Consider the following 20,122-nt stretch of genomic DNA (forward strand, 5'->3'; position numbering starts at 1 on the left):
CTTCTGAGAGGCAGACGGCATGTGTGGCCTAGTCCTCTAGTGCACTTCACTGTGCAGAGTTCTCTCCCCTGGTCAAGGCAGGAACTTACAAACTTGGTTTTGATTTCTGATTATAATTATGTTTCTTGGTTTGTTTGTCCTGTCATGGTGTGATATGACTGAAATATTATTTAAAAAGATTTAACACAATTCACCCCACAAACACTTACCCACACAATCACTTACAGGTGAGGTGAGGTGAAATTGGGTTTGACGTCGTGCTTGAGAATTTTTCGCTCATATGACGACGTGCATGCGTGTGTATGTGTAGGTGCGGCTGCTTGTACTAGCCCAGACTTTAGCTGGTTTTATAGTGCTAGTCCACTGAGATACCATGCCGCAGTGAAGCATGAATACCCCACTCAGACACATTATACCGACTCCAAGCCGACCAGTCCTTGTTGTACCCATTAATGCCAAGCGCCAGACAGGGACCAACAAGTACCATATTTTAACGTCTTTTGGTATGACGCGGTCGGGGATCGAACCCGCGACCTTCCGGACTCTCCGGGCTGACGCTCTAACCACTACACCACGGAGGCGGTCAATCACTTACACTGCTAAGAACATTCACTCATATATTCACATTCCCGAAGAAATGCAATCTTAAAAGCTAAAAACTAAAGTGCTGAATCAGATCCTTTGCCTTTTTCTTGCCAAAACATAATCCTAAATAAACCCAAACATTTTAGTGTACAAAATCAGATCACCTAGTTTCTAATTAACAACCTCAAAACTTGATACTGAAGCAGTACTGTTTTCTTAAAATAAACTTAAAAAACCCAAAAGAATCTAAAGTGCAAATCACAGATTTGAAACCCCACTCCTGATTTTAATGACCTTAGAACTTAATGAATAGCTTTTTAAGAAATAAAAGAATCCAGTAACCTCTGGAACTAAAAGCCAAGAATAATTAAATGACACATAAGTTGTTGCACAGTAGCAGTGAGTACCACACGTAGATCGCCAGTTCTGACAGCTAGGGTCTAATACGGTATCAAGTTTCACTCTCATAGCCTCTGCTGCTTTCTGTGTTTTGCCCTGGTTCTTAACATGAGGAGTTTATCTTTTGCTGTGCCAGTCTCTCAAGCAGGGTCCTGCATGTTCAGGAAGAGGCACACAAATCTAACTGCCGCTTTCTGGTGCTAGACGTGTTTTGGTGCTGGCGTACATTTACCGTGCTAGACGTGTTTTGGTGCTGGTGTACATTTACCGTGCGTGGATTTACCGTTTTATTGAGTGAAGTTTGTGTGCTTCGGTTTGGGATATACTTTTGAAGGAGTTGGATCTCTCTAGGTCTTATTGTTGTTATTGTTTGGAGTGACGTCTGCTGCATCATGGATCAGGCTGTGGGTAAGTTTTGATGGAATTGAGGTTTGGTTTTAATCATTTTTCGTGGACACATGGAGGGACATGTCTCCATGCATGGAGGAAGCGTGTGTTATCGCATGTTAACATATGTTCAAGGTGGACAAATATGCTTGTCCAATTGACAAGTGCGAGTTCAACATTATTCAGGACCAGATCTGTTACAACTTTCTCAGACCTGTGATCACGAATAATGAAATATCAGTCGCCAGTGTGTTAGAGAAGAATAGGCATTTGAGGAATACATGTGACATAACCATGTGATGACTGAAATTATCTAATATTGGTGTCAGTTGCTGGCATTTGTTGTGAACACTGTGACTGTGATTTTGAAATGGGATTGTCCATTTTGCGGCCAGAACAACTGGAGAATGAAGGACAAGCAGGAACAACACCGATGGTTGATTTCGTGTCACAGAACTTACATCCTGATCCACAAAGTAGCCTTTGTAGCGTGACTACCAATTGTAACTCTATGCTTTATTATAAGCTTACGAATAGGAATAGGGAAGCGCATTAAATGTTTTGTGAATCTGGTCACTGATGACATAAACCTTTGTTCATGCTATCAACCATCAGTCTGACTGAATGAACCTTATAAAAGGGCTGCCATAATGTAAATGCCTGATGGCGTTAATGTGGATTATCATATACTTGCTTCGGTCACTAGATTGAATGTTGACGTATCTTATTGTGATTTTGGCTCATAAGGCATTCTCAACAGCCTTGTATGCAAATTAGCTTCAAGGAAGCATGAGAAAGAGTAACTCTGACATTGTGTATTGTTTATTGTTTTGTTTCTGGGCTTGTTTTTCAAGTATGATCAACCTCAAGTCATTGTTTTGATTCTATTGACAAAGTTAATCACTGGACCTTGTTTATGTTTGTTAAATAGTTTTAATTATTCTAAAAATGTGTAATTATTTTTACTATAAAACATGTTCAGTCAGAAAAAAAGAACACAACTAATTTTTTTAAAAGATTATAGCCATTACACCATTATATAGAGGATATTATATGAGTGCCCATATCATACCATGTTTACGACATGAGTGCTTAAATGTTGGTATTTCCCGAACGAGAGCGAGGGATATACCGATATTTAGGCACGAGTGTTGTAAACATAGTATGATATGGGCACGAATATAATATTCTATTTATTACCACTGTCGTTAAATTGAGGAAAATAAACCCAAATCTACTTTCAAACATAGGCTGGCTATCCACCATCACATGGAGAATGCAACGTCATAGAAGACATGTAATGTCATAGCATTGTTCATGATGTCACGTCACCATGACAAAGTGATATTGTGCCCAAGGTCATCATATGAAAAATATGAACCCAGATATTTTCGCCCTCGTAGGTAATAATAAGAAATATGTCAGTGTTTCAAAGTCCCTTTTTTCCATGACTTACAACAGTAACAGTGTTAAAGATTAAAGAGTATGTAACATCACTGAGTGCAAATAACATGCTATCTACAGCAGTATTTTGCTCAGTGATCTTTGCAGGTAAAGATGCTATCCCATATGCCCCTGTTTTTGTAATCAGAACAGATGAACATGTTGATACTTGTATATTGTTTGCACAAACACATCCAATCCTGGTAAATACAGGCTGTATAAACAAATATAGTTGTCAGGAACACAGCATCTTGTAGATCTACATAGTACCATGTATGAATGGAGGACAGAACATACAAAAAATCAGTTCCCAGGCTTCTAGCTAGGATGTTGTGAACTCAGCAGCCCTGTTCCATATGTTTATCATAACGGGTACAAATGCCAGGCATTTCAGGAAGTGTTACTTGTCGATTTCAGGTCATTCATCAAGTGTAAAATGGCTGTACGTACAGGAAAAGTGCTTTGATTATCTATTACCAGCTAACAAGCCGATAAACATAATTATGAAGAATGATGTTTCAATGAAGCAGGCAGTGCCCAGTGAGATTGTTAGATATATGTGTCATGTTGAATCAGGCTGGTTTCAGGGAAGGGTGAGGTCCCTTACTTCCACTCAGGACCATTGTTTATTGTTAGTTCTGAATTAGACTTGCACAAGTCTCTAAGGTAATAGTTAACAGTTTAAATGATTTCTAAAAATATAACTATTCCTCTTACAGACTGGCATCCTTAGACTTGCACAAGTCTCTTAGGTAATCATTAATAGTTTAGATGATAATTTCTAAAAAATATTACTATTCCTCTTACAGACTGGCATCCTTAGACTTGAACAAGTCTTTAAGGTCATCATTAATAGTTTAGATGATAATTTCTAAAAAATATAAATATCCTTCTGACAGTCTGGCATCCTCATCGAGACTTGCCTCTTTAAAGGATACAATTACTATACATCCCTGGGCTTAGCATTTTGTACAGCCTTGGAGCAAGGCTCGTTCTGAATGTAATGTTGTAAATAAGGGTATCACAAAATGTTAACTTAAATGTTAATTTAAAAAGAAAGACATTTTGGCCTTTGATACAATTACTTTGTCACACCAGTTTCTACAGTTGTTCACATATAATTCTCAATGAAATGAAACAAAACACCCCAAAAAATAACAAACCAAAACAAAACATGGATCACAAGTTCATGCATAGTTTCATAGCTGTAGCAATTCCAACTTGCCCAGTCATTCTATGCTTCATTTTGACGCATTTTTTAATTTATCCTCTTTGATCTGGGCGATAAACTGACACCGCGCATGGGAAATATGCAGGTATGTAATCTGACTGCTCTCCAGGGTGTTTATATGTGGGATGATCATTGGCTAATCCTCAACCACTTCTTTCTCGTTCCATGAATGAAGAGTGACGTCATAGTTCAAAAACTGGTTGCAACCATCACAGAATATATACACACCTAAGCTTCGTGTAGATATATGTATAAACATTGTGTGAGTTCCACGACCTTTGTCTAGTCTGTTTATTTCTGTGTTTGTGTATGTGGATTTTCTTTGAAGATAGGGCTTGGTGTGTCGCCATTAGTAAATCAGTTAGATTATTGACCTTTAAAGGGGATGGGTTAAGCCATTTCATTATGTATTATATTATTTTTATATATTATATATTTATTACAGATATATTTATGTAACTACCCCCCATTGTTAAGACAATCCTTAATGTGGTGATTGATCGGTCATGAATGGGAATAATCCAGTTTATCACATATTGTGTGGCAGAATAAGCTATATGTTAAACTACACGTAACGCTTATGATCCTTGATCATCAGATCGTTTGTGCTTTGTAGCTAATTTGATAGCAGAATCTTAAGAGCCCCTTCTTCCAAAATGTGTGAACTAAAGATTGTTTGGAAGACTTGTAAGGCCATTCTTGCTTCCATTATTGATGAACCAATTACTGAATGAGGTTTGTAGTGTACAGGGCATGACTGATATGTAATTATATACCATACCTTTTATCATGGAATATGAGCAGTTCAAAGCATATTTAAAGAAACTTTGCTTCTCAGTCAAGCAGTGGTCTTAATAATTCAGCTCCACAAAGACTTCAAAGAAGACAGAATATTCTCGTGGTAAAACACCGTAGGTATGGGAGAGATGATTTGTCAGTGGAGTTGATGACCGTCTGCTTTGAAGTATATGTGAAGTATTGAAGGATGATATTGCTTGTTTTGTTATTGAATATCAAAGGATGCTTCAATGGACCTTTGATATGAAAGTGAAAGCAGGTGCTTGGATTGGTCCTTCTGTGTTAGTCTGTCATACAGACACTGAAACAAATATGTCCAAGTCTGGAATATGTGGCAAGGCTAATTTACCACAGTTTCTAAAAATGAAGAAAGTTTCTTGGCTCTTTTCATTCTATTTTATGATGATAATTTAGGAATTTTTTTTTTCAGTGTAAAATAACTTCATTATGAAGACTAGATGTTAGTCAAGCATCATTTGGGCTCCATAATATTTGTTTTGTCATTAAAACTCAGAAGTTGGTGCCATGGGAACTCAGGGAATCCATGGATGACCAGGGAGGAGTAGGTACCTGATTCTTTCTGTATGGGATTGGTTGGTTGTTGTTGATGATTGTGAACAATCACTCACTCATCCTGTCATCCATTCATTCCTTCCTTCATGAACGTTTCAAGAATTGTGAAATTTAAATATAATTTTTGGAAAACTGTTTCAGTAAATCTAATTGATACAATGATCCATTCATCAAATGATTGACTCAATTGTAGGAGGTGATTAATGGCATCAGATTGGTCAGGCTCACTTACTTGGTTGACACATGTCATTGTATCCCAATGGCATAGATCAATGCTCATGATGCTGATCACTGGATTGTCTGCTCCAGATGCAATAATGTACAGACTGACGCCTTATAGCTGGAATATTGCTGAGTGCAGCATTAAACATAGACTGAAATGAACATATTTTACAGAAAAAAGGCTCATAGTGAAAAAAATCAAAATATAATAAAAAGAAGGGCCCTGAGACTTTCTTCATTTTCAGAAGCTGTGGAAATCTAGACTTGCCACATTTTCTAGACTTGCGTGGGATTTCTTGGATATATTTGCTTCAGGGTCTGTATGACAGACTACATTAATCAATAAACTAGCAAAACTCTTCTACCCAGCCTGGTCCTCACTCACTCACTCACTCACTCAAAAGTGACTGCAGAGGAGCAGGCTCATTCACCTGTGTTCTCCAGGGCAATCTCAGGTCATGACCTGACTCTCAGGGCTGTCTTCACCCTCCAGACACATCTGTCATTGAGACTGTTCAGAGCAGGGGATCTCCTGTAGACAGGAAGGGTCCCCTTCATTACTGATGTTCTGCCCAGCTACTGAAGACTTGCCTGGAACAGTGCTGTTTACATTCTCTTGTGAAAGGGAGGGAGACTAGAACACCTTCCTTCGCATGCTTGCTGCTTCTACCAGACACAAAATATCACATACATTAGGCATTCAATTAGTCTGTCATACAGACCCTGAAGCAAATATATCTTACAAAGCCCATGCAAGTCTAGAAAATGTGGCAAGGCTAGATTTCCACAGCTTCTGAAAATGAAGAAAGTCTCAGGGCTCCTTTTCATTATATTAATTTTTTTAACTATGAGCTTTTTTTCTGTTATATATGTTCATTTCAGGGACTTGTTAGTCTACTAAGTCTAGCATTCAGTTAGACTTGCACAAGTCCCTAAGGTAGGAAATGATAGTTTAAATGATAATTTAAAAAAATATATGAATGAAAAGGACACATTGTCCCTCAAACAGACTGGTGTCCTTAGAATTGTTTTATATCCATTGGCTTAGCACTTAGTACAGCCTTGGAGCAAGAATAGATAAGAATTACTTTATGAATCTTTTCGGGGAAAAGAAATCAAATAATTATCCCCATCTACATAATAAGCTCAGGACTTCAGAGCTGAAGAAATTATGTACAAAATATTAATTAATTAATATTAAAATTTGGAGGAACAACCAATCCTTAAGTGGATGTGAGGTAAGGGGACCTTTCTTTCCGGAAAAGTAGTACTTACACCGCGTCCTCATCAAAAGGGCCACATGACAGAAGGGCCGCAAAACGGAAAAGTCAAAAGGGCCGCAAGAAAGTCAAAAGGCCCACAAACCTCTAGTCAAAAGGGCTGCATAAGAAAGTCAAAAGGGCCACATCAAAAAGTCACAAGGGCCACATCAAAAAGTCAAAAGGGCATCAGACCCCTAGTAGAAAGGGCCCCATATAAAACAATAGATATTTTATGCATACTAGTGCTGGTTTGAATAGATATTTTTTTCAGTATTAGATAGAAAATGATGACAAGGAATTGTATAGATGTATAACCTTTTACTATAATACTCTTGTAAAAAAAGATGTTATTATTATCTTTTTTAATATGGAGCCCTTTTGACTAGGGGTCTGAGGCCCTTTTGACTTTTTTCCCCCTGCTTACACCTCTATGCATGAAGAGGAACCCAAACATTAATCTGCCCAGCTTGTAACTGTTCATGTGAGTAATGTTTGTGTATGTATGCATGGTGTGTACACGTATGTGTGCACATGTGTGTGCTTGTGTAAAGGGCAGGGGAGTTTTTTATTGCAGGTTTTGGAGTGGGTCTGTCCATCTTTTCACTGATTTACTGAAGATGTGTGATGTGAGCTTCCTTATCTCTGCTGGGGTCCTGGGGGTGATAGGGTAATTAATCCAGCACCTGTTTTGGGATGCTTGGATTTCAGGTGAGGTCCCCAAATCTCTGCCTTTACCTTCAGGGCCTTCCAAATATACATCTCCCCCAGTAGCAAGGCCAGACCATGTTTTCTCTGGTGCCTACAGAGAATGATTATTTCCATCACAGCCCACATGTGATGAAATTATACGTAATACCCAGTGTTACTTATGACTAATGCAACAAGGACTGGTTAGGCTAGTCCCTGAATATATATACTTTTGATGGTAACAAATAAACCCATTTAAATTAAAAAGGAGCCCCAGTGAGGTGGGAGATTCAGTCCCTCAACCACATTATTTTCCCTACAGCCAAGCTCTCCAGTGCAATGCTAAAGCCCTAAATGAAGCAAGTCTAGATTTCCCGAGGTTTAGGTTATTAGTCCCTGGGGCTCCTTTTCAATTTAAATGGGTTTATTTGTTACTATCAAAATTATATAAATTCAGAGACTAAGTGTTAGTCTACCCCTACCACACTCCTTCTCTACCTCTCCTCAGCACTCTTTCTGTCATTGTACATAAGATCTATCCTCAATGAGTGAGTGAGTATGGTTTTACGCCGCTTTTAGCAATATTCCAGCAATATCACGGCAGGGGACACCAGAAATGGCCTTCACACATTGTACTCATGTGGGGAATCGAACCCGGGTCTTTGGCGTGACGAGCGAACGCTTTAACCACTAGGCTACCCCACCACCCCTTGTCACACCTGGACTTGCACAAGTCTCTAATAATTAGTAGTTTAAGTGATAGTTTCTAAAAAATATGAATATTCCTCAAACAGACTGGCATCTTTGTCCGCTTTTCTAGACTTTCCTCTTTAAAGGATGGAATTACTATACATCCATGGGCTTAGCCTTCAGTACAGCCTTGGAGCAAGGCTATGTCACTCCAAACACTCATATTTAATTCCAGATATCAGTGTACCTGGCTACATAGTCTGTCATACAGACCCTGAAGCAAGACTAGATTTCCACAGCTTCTGAAAATGAAAAAAGTCTCAGGGCTCCTTTTCATTATATTTCATATTTTTTACTATGAGGCTTTTTTCTGTAAAATATGTTCATTTCAGGGACTAGTTGTTAGTCTACCGGCTAGATTGTCCTGATATTATGTTGAAGACTGAATCTCTAATCTTCTGTGTATCAAAACCTGCACCGACAAGCGCTACACTTGGTGTCCTGTCCCCCTTCTCAATGTCCTGCACTTCTGCCAACTGTTCTAACACTTCCCTCTCAACCTGTTCCTACTGACATATCCGTATCCTCTTGACTTTTTGCCAGCCCCCGACCCCAACATGTGGGCCCCAACATGTGCTACAGCACAACACCCCACCCCACACCATCCCCAATCCTGGGTAATTGCTGCAGTTGTCTGTGGTTGACTGCAAACAGTGAAAGCATCTGGCAGGATTAATAGTGGTAGTAAATCACTGCCTCCTACAGGCCTACTTACCTTCATGGGATGGCAACCTCCAGGCTAGACTGGGAGCAGTCTCTGTGAAACATTATATAATATAGACAAACCATTGTGTGGCACTTTCATGTACCAAAGTTACAGTTGTCTGGAAGTAAAAGCTTGGTCCCTGCAGTTCCTTAGTAAGTCCTCATCTTTATATTGTGTTTAACCTTATGAAGTATGTAGGTCCCTTCAACTTCCACCAGAGACCATATATTATATGGTCTCTGCTTCCACACAACAGTGTCTTACGAATCAGAGTTGAGCTTTTGTGAGTGCTCTGCTATAAATGCAAAAAAAATTTTAAAAAGTATTTTTGGTGTGTTTCAATATATTTTCATTAACCATTTGTAATTGTTTCTTCAACTTTCAAACCTTTATTAAATTAAAACTGTATATAACAAAACTGCTCAAGTCTTCCTCCAAGTCAGAAGTCTGTTCCATATTTATTTTTAGAAGATCAAAATGTGGACGAACACTGAGTGTGCTCTGGGCTGTGCTTCAAATTAAGGCTCTGATAAAATGAAGATTTTTAACTTTGAAGTTGAAGAAGTATATGTAAAACAGATTTCTGTAGAAATAATCAGACTGAAGTGCTCTGAAGCATGTACGAGTGTTGTGCACCGAAATAGTGAAAATGAACCCGTTTTCAAAAGCATTTAAGATTGATGTGCGTTTGTCTCAAGGTATCAGGGCAGCTGTTCCCACAGTTCATTCACACACTTGAGTTAAAGGCTTCTGTTTATAATGTGATAGAAATATAAACTCTCATGATTCTGTCAGCAACCAGCTATTCAAATTGGTTTATTGAGATGCGTGCCCATATAAGCTGTATTTACTTTATGTACTATTCATGGAGCTAAAGGGGCTGGAGTTTTTCCTTGTGAATGTAGGTAATCTGTGATGATATGAATTATAGTGATATGAATAAATCTATGTTCATTCATTTCTTCCTTGCTCTTGAAATAAATATCATTACTTGTTGAAATTTCATTGAAACTAGCTCCTGTAACATACACAGAACACATACACATTGGTATCAATTACAGAAATACTGATTTGAATTTGTTTTGGGGGAAATAGCACCTTTGAATATATTTTTCCAGAGATGATATCACCAGTCTAATAGACATTTTTTTCGAATTTAAAATGAAATATGATATATATAAACATGGCATAATTAACAAAATGTAAGAAAGTTCAAGATGCTGAAATCTGTTGACGTGCAGGTATGTGAATGTTTTCACAGACTGTAGTGCAGACATTCATGATCCAATATCTCAAGTCTGCAGACTAACAGAAGCCAGAGATGATCATTTGCTCAACCGACAAACCAGTTTATTTTGGTGAGAAAACAACTCCAGAAAGAAACAAAAACAAAATGCTACATAAAATCATATCTTTTTCTCCTCAACATAATTAATTTCACACTATGGCAGGATTTATCAGATGTGAATCTCTCTGTGAAAATTGTCTGCTTAAGACATTTATTTTTACAGGCTGTTGAAGGTTATCTTTCAAAGCTGGGTAAAAGATGGGAATCACAGATAGGGGAATAGTGTACTACTTGACATTCAGATACTATCTACCTGACAACTATATACTAACATTAAGCATCACATTGAGGGCTGGTGGTGGTTTTGGACATATGCCACAATAGAAATTTGGTGAACAGTTGGCAATCTCCTCCAATGTCAAGAATTGTGGGTAAAGTTTAAGAGTTTGTGTTTATTTTGGTGTGTAAGTGCTGAAGTGTACATACTGATTTATCAAGTAATATTGGGGTAGGCTTTCTGTGGAAAGAAGATGCTTAATTCATGGATATGTCAGTCAACTTTCTGACTGAAATTCGGTCATGGTTGCATTGTTAGCTTGTCATAGACTGGCTTCAGTTTGATTTCAATTATGGAAAAAATCTAACAGGCCTATGTCTGATGTTTCTCACATTGAATGTTTTGCCTTAAAATTGCTTGAAGTACTCCAGTGCCTATAATTTGTTGAAATTGTGTTTTGATATTTGCCTTGTGTAGAAAGAGTTGTAGATTTATTGCTGCCAAAAAGTATACAATATTTGTAAAACATTTGCCTCCTCAATCTTGTCAAAATAAGTTATATATTTTTTGGTATTACATTTCTCTTTTGTGTGTATAAATGAGCTAATAAACAGCAAAAGTGGTAACATGGCAGCAGAGTCAGGTCAGATGACTGATAACAGGGTGATATGACAGAATATATCATACCTTTGGGGAGACTTTTTCAAGTCTGTCTATAACAGCTGCTCATGTGTTACAAACCTTCATGGCTTCCCTCGGAAACACTGGCTTGCTGTTACATCAGTCTGTGTTGTTTTTGTGAAAGATATTGGATAAGACGTGTATATATAAACACAGATATCAGATAAACTGTGGCATGGCGGGACTTACTTCAAACTTGATTTTAAATGCATGTGACTGCTCTTTCTTCAAGAAAATACATTTTTCTTTATTTTCATGTCAGGAAAAGATTACAGTTGTCAGCATTTGTTATAAAGAATTTCTATTTATTACCAGGGATTTATCTGTGATTTCAAACTAAGTGTCTTTTGTTGGCAAGCTGGGGTAAATTGTTATTTGGTTCAAAAATTGGGTTAAAATTCATTTTGTAACTTTTAGAGACATAAACCAGATTTCGATACATTCCTGATGTCCCCCACTGTGATGTTACTGGAACACTGCTAAAAGTGGGGTAAAATCCAACTCACTTACACTAGTGTTGGGAATTGGTTAATATCTCATAATTGATGATTGGTTCATTACAACCAATCAATCATAAAAAATAATTAGTTAGCGTCATTTATGAAATTTGTTAATGCACATACAAATAAGGAAAACACCATGTAGTTCTTTTGGGGCTTTTTGGCAAAATTTCACATCTTTAAATGATGACTAGTATGTTAGGAACATAAATGTCTTGGAATCTTTAAGATAAATTCAATCGTGACTTGAAACGAGCTTGTAGAGCTTACAAAATGTAACAGACAAAACCAACCATGTGAAAAATATTGTTAATGAAAACAAGTGTTCCAAAATTGTTTGTGTTCGATTATGAGAAATTACGATCGCTTGCTTGGTGGTTTAGTCACTGTGACCAATCTTGGATTATTTCAATTAATCGGACCACCACTCACTTACACACCCATATGACTTTAGTTAGTCTGACATACCATGACAGATTTACCCTTGTAATAGGCAAGGAATGGGTCTTCTTAGACAATGGATATAAAATATTTCTATGTAAGGACACCGGTCTGTTTGAGGGACAATGTGTTCTTTTTATTCATATTTAAAAACATTTATCATTTAAACTATTATTTACTACCTTAGGGACTTGTGCAAGTCTAACTGAATGCTGGACTAACAACGAGTCTCAGAAATGATGCTGATCACTGGATTGTCTGCTCCAGATGCAATAATGTACAGACTGACTCCTTATAGCTGGAATATTGCTGAGTACAGCATTAAACATAAACTAACAACTAGTCTCTGAAATGAACATATTTTACAGAAAAACAGGTTCATAGTGAAAAAAAATCAAAATATAATAAAAAGGAGCCCTGTGATTTTCTTCATTTTTAAGCTGTGGAAATCCTTACTTGCCACATTTTCTAGACTTGCGTGGGATTTCTTGGATATATTTGCTTCAGGGTCTGTACGACAGACTAGGGTGTTCTTTATCTTCAGTATAACACATGGCAACATTTTCAGATAATGTTGAAAAAAATATTATTCGATTTTGTTTTTATTTTAATCCTTTGAAGCTTAAAAGCCAGTGTATTTTTCCCAAGAAAATATTCTAAACAAGAAAACAGGGCCCCGTTTCACAAAGCTCTCGTAAGCCTAAGATCTTGTAACTTTTCTTGTAGTTACCTCCTATACTGTAGGAGCGGGTGGGGTAGCCTAGTGGTTAAAGCGTTCGCTCGTCACGCTGAAGGCCCGGGTTCGATTCCCCACATGGGTACAACTTGTGAAGCCCATTTCTGGTGTTCCCCGCCGTGATATTGCTGGAATATTGCTAAAAGTGGCGTAAAACCATACTCAGTCAGTCAGTCCTATACTGTAGCATAGACTTACGACAGTCGTAGCTCTACGATAGCTTTGTGAAATGGGGCCCAGGACCCTAGGCCATATCGTACAAACTACTTTCTGATGTAAGGAATCCATTCTATACTCCTAGGACTCAGCTTAGCTCTGCCCTTACTCACGGGCATAATTTCATTTGTGGAATATGCCTTCCCCTCGTGGGAGTGTTCCACTCAAGGCTATCTGAGGAAGTGTGAAGTTTATTGGAGAATTCCTTGTTACATCTGTCATCAAAAACTCTGAGAAATTTGACCTGGTTTGAAGCTAACAAATGTGTTTATCCAATCAAGAGGGAGCTTTTTTTATCTTTTCTAAAGTTAGATAAGTTTTTCTGCTCCTGTGGATATTTAAGCCCATATTTCCGCTGCTGGTGAATTTTCCCACGCTGTCCTGTCTGAAATATGAAGATGAGGAGACATTGCTCTCTAGGTTTGAAGGAGAGAATATTGATAGATATACATACATAACCTCTGGGTGTGTAATACGGTGCAAGATCAGAGTTTCTGTTTTTCTATCTCTTTCCTTAGATGTTTTTATTGCTGCGATTTAGCAGAAATTGGCATGTACCTGAACTCACTCTTTCACTAATTCTTTTTTAAGACGTTTTAGTGTCAACAGTCCAATTCAATAAAACAAGTTATGGCTGCAAAATGAGTTTGATTTAAAACTACACAAACTTGCTCTTGTGAATTTCTTCCTTGATTATCTGTAGGCTTGGGCGACCCAGACATCAAAGGCATCATAATTTCCTGTGCAGAGTTGTGTCCCTTGGGGATGTGAGGATGTGGGTTTGAAACTGATTCTGTCCCAGTTGATTTTCTAGGTCTGTCGGCACCATACCTGTGCCTTCCTCCCATGTTAAGCTGACACACCAAAATATAACTGGAATACTGTTAAAAGCAGTGTTAAACCCAACTCACTCACTCACCCAACCACCCACCAAGACACCCATCCGCCCGCTCACCCGCCTGCCCACCAACTCACCCGCCTGCCCACTAACTCACCCACCCACCCACTCGCCCACTCGCCCACTCACTCACTCACTCACTCCGCTCACTCCTCTTCCCTCCACTCCATTCCACTCCACTCCACTCCACTCCACTCGCTCACCCGCTCACTTGCCCACTCACTCACTTGCCCACTCACTCACACACTCACTCACTCGCCCACTCCACTCACTCACTCACTCATTCATTCACTCCTTGACCATCAAGTGTGTTTTTTAACAATCCCATGTAGATAAATACCCTGAATTTGCAGATTCATTTAGAATGACACAACACTCCAGTCATAGCACAACAGAAGAGATTGTGTTAGGGACATCACTTCAGTCACCATTGCTCTGATGGACAATGGGCCCAGGGTATATATATTGTAATGGAACTGAGGATACCTTAGGGGACTAGCGCATACCTCGCCCTATAACTGAGGGTGCCTTCTTTCTGCACATCACAGATTATGTGCATAGATTTCCACAAGCTCCTGAGCTATCGTGATGAGTTGCATAGACATCCAGGGTCAGAACGCACAGTAATCAAGCATTCAAGCCCTCAAACTGCTTCAAAAACTGTAGAAGATCCATCACACTTTCTGAGACATTGTTGTGATTCAAGTTCCCAGTTTAATGTGTAATGACAAAACGAGAATTAGAGGATCTGTGTGTCACTGTGACCCAACAGATGGAGTACTGCTCATTTCATCGACCACTGGTTTGCCTGGCACAGACTTTATCATTACATGAATGAAAAATTATTTTGACCCTGACCTGTCAAATGTTCATTGCAAAATGAATGAATGAATGAATGAATGAATGAATGAATGAATGAATGAATGAATGAATGAATGAATGAATGAATGAATGAATGAATGAATGAATGAATGGCAGTGACTGCTGTGATACAGCTGGAATATTTTACTTCATCATAAAGCAAAACACAACAGAGTCAACCAGGCAAATGTAATTACATCCAAAGTTATATTTCCAAACAATTTAGTTACAATTGTTCCATTTGAAGTAATTCCATGTTTATGATGATTCAAACATTTTATTATTTTCAAATATTAGTTAATGTTGATATTACATGTTTACGTTTCTTATGGAAACCATAAATCTCCAACAACTGAATCGACCCACCCAAGCATGTTGAAGCGTTAACCTCAATTAACGACAGAGGAATCAGCTTTGACTAGATCTTTTCCTGCTGAGTATTTTATTAAATATTCACACGTGGCCGAACATTTGAGCAGTGTAGATGTCTTTGTATAACCTTGAGTGGTGCCACCTGCCTATTAGAAGAATGATGAGGCCCTGCTGTGCTTGCAAAGGCCTTCCTTCGCTGGTCCCTGCTGTGCTCATTGTAAATAATGGATTCTCCCTTCTGTAGCCATTGAATGGTTTAGGTGGGACGACACTGTGATTTCTTTATCGTAAGATACTGAATCAAACAGATGAGAACAATTACGTGTTTATTCATCGAGACAGCTGCACGTGCCCATCATTAGGCTCAATTTTGGACGTCAATAAAAACTTCAGTGATTTAATACGAGGCTTTTGAATTGACAAGATGTAAAGATGTTGCAACTTGATGTTTTCATTTAATTCCTACATAAGAAGTTAAATGTATGCCGTCACATTGGTATTTGATGATGTTATCTCATATGACGAGAGATACTGAATACAGGTGTGTATGTTTTGCAAAAACAGCATTTGTTGTGTAAGTAAAAAATCTTAAACCTGGGCTTGGAATTCGACAGCTGGGGCAGTTGAATGAAAATTAGAGTTTAAGACCAATTTGATTGGATTAGAAAATGGCCAGGTTTTCAATAGATTGGCACACTTTTGAGTATACAGGCCATGTGAGCCGCATGTCTTGTTGTTACAGGCAGCTAATCTGGTAAGATCACTTTGTATTTGATCTTGGAAATGTAGTTTTTGCTTTTAAAAATGGTTTGACTGTAATACCATTGCTTTCAGAGTTAGAAATTAGATTTCAGTAAGGTTTTCAGTCTTGACAAGTGACTGTTGCTGTATGCTTTTTGTATAATTTGAGTGAGTGAGTGAGTGAGTTTGCTATAGAACCACTGTAAGCAGTATTTCAGGCATGTCACAGCATGTCAGTGGAAGCTGGTGGCAATCCCCCAGTGGTGCAGGTCTTAAAATTACACTAACGCTTAATCCCTGAATATATATAATTTTGATTGCAACAAATAAACCCATTTAAATTGAAAAGGAGTCTCAGTGAGTTGGGAGATTCAAACCTGGGGAAATCTAGACTTGGTGCATTTAGGGCTTTAGTATTGCAGGGAGGGCTAGGCAGTAGGGAGAATAATGCAGTTCAGTGACTGTGAGATAGACTAAGGTAAAATGCAAATGCTGACTTTGAGGGGTCTAGTGTATGGTTCAGTGTGTGAGGGGTCTGGTTTATGGTTCAGTATGTGAGGGGTCTGGTTTATGGTTCAGTGTGTGACTTTGCTGGCTGTGTGTTATATTTGCACAGTAGCATGTGTCTGATCACTGGTTTGTCTGGTCCAGATTTGATTATTTACGGGCCAGCTACCAAATCAGCCCATGACTACTGTTATTATCTCTCACTTAATCATGAGCATCACCAGCAACAACATTATCAACATCATCACAGTCTTGACCGCCTTCACAAATACTATCATTACCACCACCACCACACCTCGTCCAACAACCCATGTTTGTCATGAAGCAACAAATAGGATCGGATGGTCAGATTCAATGACTTGGTTAATACAGGTTATAATATCTGTTATGTAGATCGATGCTCATCATGTTGATCACTGGATTGTCTGGTCCACACCCATTTAACTGGAAAATTACTGAGTGCTACATTAATCTTACCATCATCATCATGATCAACACGCCTAGTGGTTAAAGCGTTGTCTCGTCACGCTGAAGACCCGGGTTCGAAACCCCACATTGGTACAATGTGTGAAGCCCATTTCTGGTGTCCCCGGCCGTGATGTTGCTGGAATATTGCTAGAAGCGGCGTAAAACCAAACTCAGTCAGTCAGTCAGTCATGATCAACACACACCTACACACACCACCTTTTGCAGCCATAGTCTCCAGTTCCTGTTAACCCTCCAGGGAGGTATATGTCTTCATATCGAGTTCTGCCTGTCTCAGTCTGGCTAATTACCTATCACACAATATAATGATAGTCTGTCATTGATTCTGGACCAGATGATATTAGTGAAGCCCTCTCAGGGAAGGTGTAGTGTAGTTTGATATTAGACTCCGTGTCTTCCATATTTGCTGTCAGATATAGACAGTCTTACACGGAAACCTCAATCAGAGACAGATTCTTAGTCTTCAGAACTCTCCCTTCCCATTGAAATCTCTCCATTGATATACTTTGTAGTTTGCTGTGTGTAGTAAGGGCTTTGAAAGCCACTGTTGTAACGAGTTGCAAGTTGACACCGAATGATGCTATAGATGAAATGCCTATTTCTGTATTGGTTAGTTGTGTTCCAATGATCGAAAAAATCGCAAAATCGATCGAAAGAAGGATTAAATATGATTATCGACTGTAAAAAAATATTTTAGATTAATCAGAATTTTGTTGTTTTTGTATAACACCCTTGAATTAAGTATACTAACCATTTAATTTGATGAATATTCATGAACAAACATGCGCTCAACAGCATAAAGCTATGCGCATCGTAAAATTTTAACCACTTTTATTGTTTAATTACAATTACAGTGTCTTTCTTGCATGCATGCATTTCATTGCATGACAGCATTAGTTATAAATATACATTAATTAGAAAAATCCGGAGGAAAAAACCTTAAAATTGGTGATTACATTAAAAATGTATATATTTCGATTATAATCGATAATCGTTCACCACAAGTCCTCCGATAATCGATTGTGGATTTGGTTTCCCATTCCCAACACTAGTATTGGTACATTTATTAATTCTGTATCAGTTTTCAAAATGTAATGTTTAACTTTTCCATCACTCCTGCCTGTCAACTAATCCAGGTAGCTTTTCCTTACTTTCTTTGTTGCTTAGTTCTACACTCAGCATTTCTCTAGCTACATGATGGCAGTATGTAAACAATCAAGTATGGACCAGACAATCCGGTGATTGACAACATGAATATTGATATACCCAATTGGGATATGATGACATGTGTCAACCAAGTCAGCGAAGACTGACCACCCAATCCCATTAGTTGCCTCTTACAAGAAGCATGGGTTACTGAAGACCAATTCTAACCCAATTCTATCTGTTGGAATAGAACAAGGAATAGTCAGCTAGGAGTCTGTACTGTATCTGAGTACGGTATCAATGTAATAGCTGTATAAAACACATATTAGACAGGACTTGAACAATATTCCAGCAATATCACATTGGGGGACACCTGAAATGAGCTTCACACATTGTACCCATGTTGGAATCGTAACACGTTGTCGATGTGATGAAGGAACACTTTAACTACAGGACTACCCTTGCTTACACATACACATCGCTATGTAAGAATAATCATCGCTAACCCCTGCGATGGTTAACCCCTTTATATCTCATGTCAACAAGACATGTTGTGATGTAACTGAAATAATACCTTGACATTTTTAAGCAGACTAACCGAACACCTCAAGCATGTATTTTGAAGTCTGGTGCTAAGAAAAGACATTCTGTCATATCATCCAGCCAGCATTATCCAATTCCAATTTATACAAAGGCTGAAACTATATATGTCTCATCATGATGGCAGATGTGGAATAGTTTTCAGGTAATCAGTATTTCTCTTGTTTCAGCATCCATTCTATTTCAAGTCTTGCATTACACAAATTCTTGTTCAGACGAGATTCTTTGATCTCATTTAGGCCTCTCCAATGATATTTCTTGTGTTACAGATTTTTGTCCTCAGAAAACCTAAACGCAGGAGGAAAAAAAAGAAATCACCAATCAAAGTATTTTACTTTTGGCAATTTATGAAGTATATATAGGAAAAAAAAAATATAAATAACAATTTTTTTGTAAGTTTACAATTTTGTCCAATAAAAACATTAGGATTTTATTTTTTGAGCAAGGAAAATTAATTTTTATGTTTTTTCTTGTTCTTGAAAAAATATGACCGCGGTTCTATAAAACAAGAAATAAAATTGGTCTGGCCTTGCGAGATATTTTTTCTGTACTGAGGATCAGTGTGACATGAGTAGTAGGAGTGTGTATGTGCTGAGCATGAATTATATCCAACCTTGGTGCTGAAACATTGCTGCAGCAGGGAATTAATTCATATATATCCCATGCTACATCGGTGCAGATAAGGTGTAGTAGATTGCAAAATCTTCAAAAGGGTGTGTTGTATCACCAATCAGTAATTATTTTCTTTATCCCTTGTAAATAATGATGAATACATCCGTGTGAGGATATTAGAGCAAAACGTTTTACTGAATCTAAACGAAGAATAATCAAATTGTTTTGTCTCAGTGCTGTTATCATCCTTGGTTCTCCAGGGTAGTTTTACTCGTGAACTTTCGGGTTAGAATTGATCTTCAGTAACCCATGCTTATCGTAAGAGGCGACTAATGGGATCGGGTGGTCAGGCTCACTGACTTGGATGACACATGTTGAATAGATCGATGCTCATGCTGTTGATCACTGGATTGTCTGGTCCAAACTCAATATACATGGAATATTGCTGAGTGCAGCATAAAACTAAACTCACTCACATTCCAGGGTATATTTGTGTCCATTCTGTTATGAACTACAGTATATCATGGGTCGATTTGCCACCAAAACTCCATAGATGGAGTCATAGATTTTCATTCAAAGTAGCAGCTTTTCTGGTCATGACATGGGTGAAACACTGCTGATGTGACACTAAAACTCACTCACTCACTCCAAACAAGCCCTCACAACATCACAAGACAGTTTAAAATGATTTTTGCCAAAAGGTGTTTTCCTGAGTAC

The 20,122-nt window shown here is 38.2% G+C and overlaps 1 protein-coding gene across 1 annotated transcript in view; it reads left to right on the forward strand.

The window, feature by feature from the left end:
* Positions 1-1,268: 1,268 nt before the first annotated feature.
* The window catches only part of LOC124257162 (rap1 GTPase-activating protein 1-like), a 321,814-nt gene continuing 302,960 nt past the window's right edge, over positions 1,269-20,122 (forward strand). Inside the window, exon 1 of the mRNA XM_046691168.1 lies at positions 1,269-1,392. Within this exon, the coding sequence (XP_046547124.1) occupies positions 1,377-1,392 (16 nt within the window). The 5' untranslated portion in view covers positions 1,269-1,376. The remainder of the gene's footprint in view (positions 1,393-20,122) is intronic.

This window comes from Haliotis rubra, unplaced genomic scaffold (assembly GCF_003918875.1).
Source record: "Haliotis rubra isolate DU_JTF1 unplaced genomic scaffold, ASM391887v1 Scf65, whole genome shotgun sequence".
In the NCBI taxonomy this organism is placed as follows: Eukaryota; Metazoa; Mollusca; class Gastropoda; order Lepetellida; family Haliotidae; genus Haliotis; species Haliotis rubra.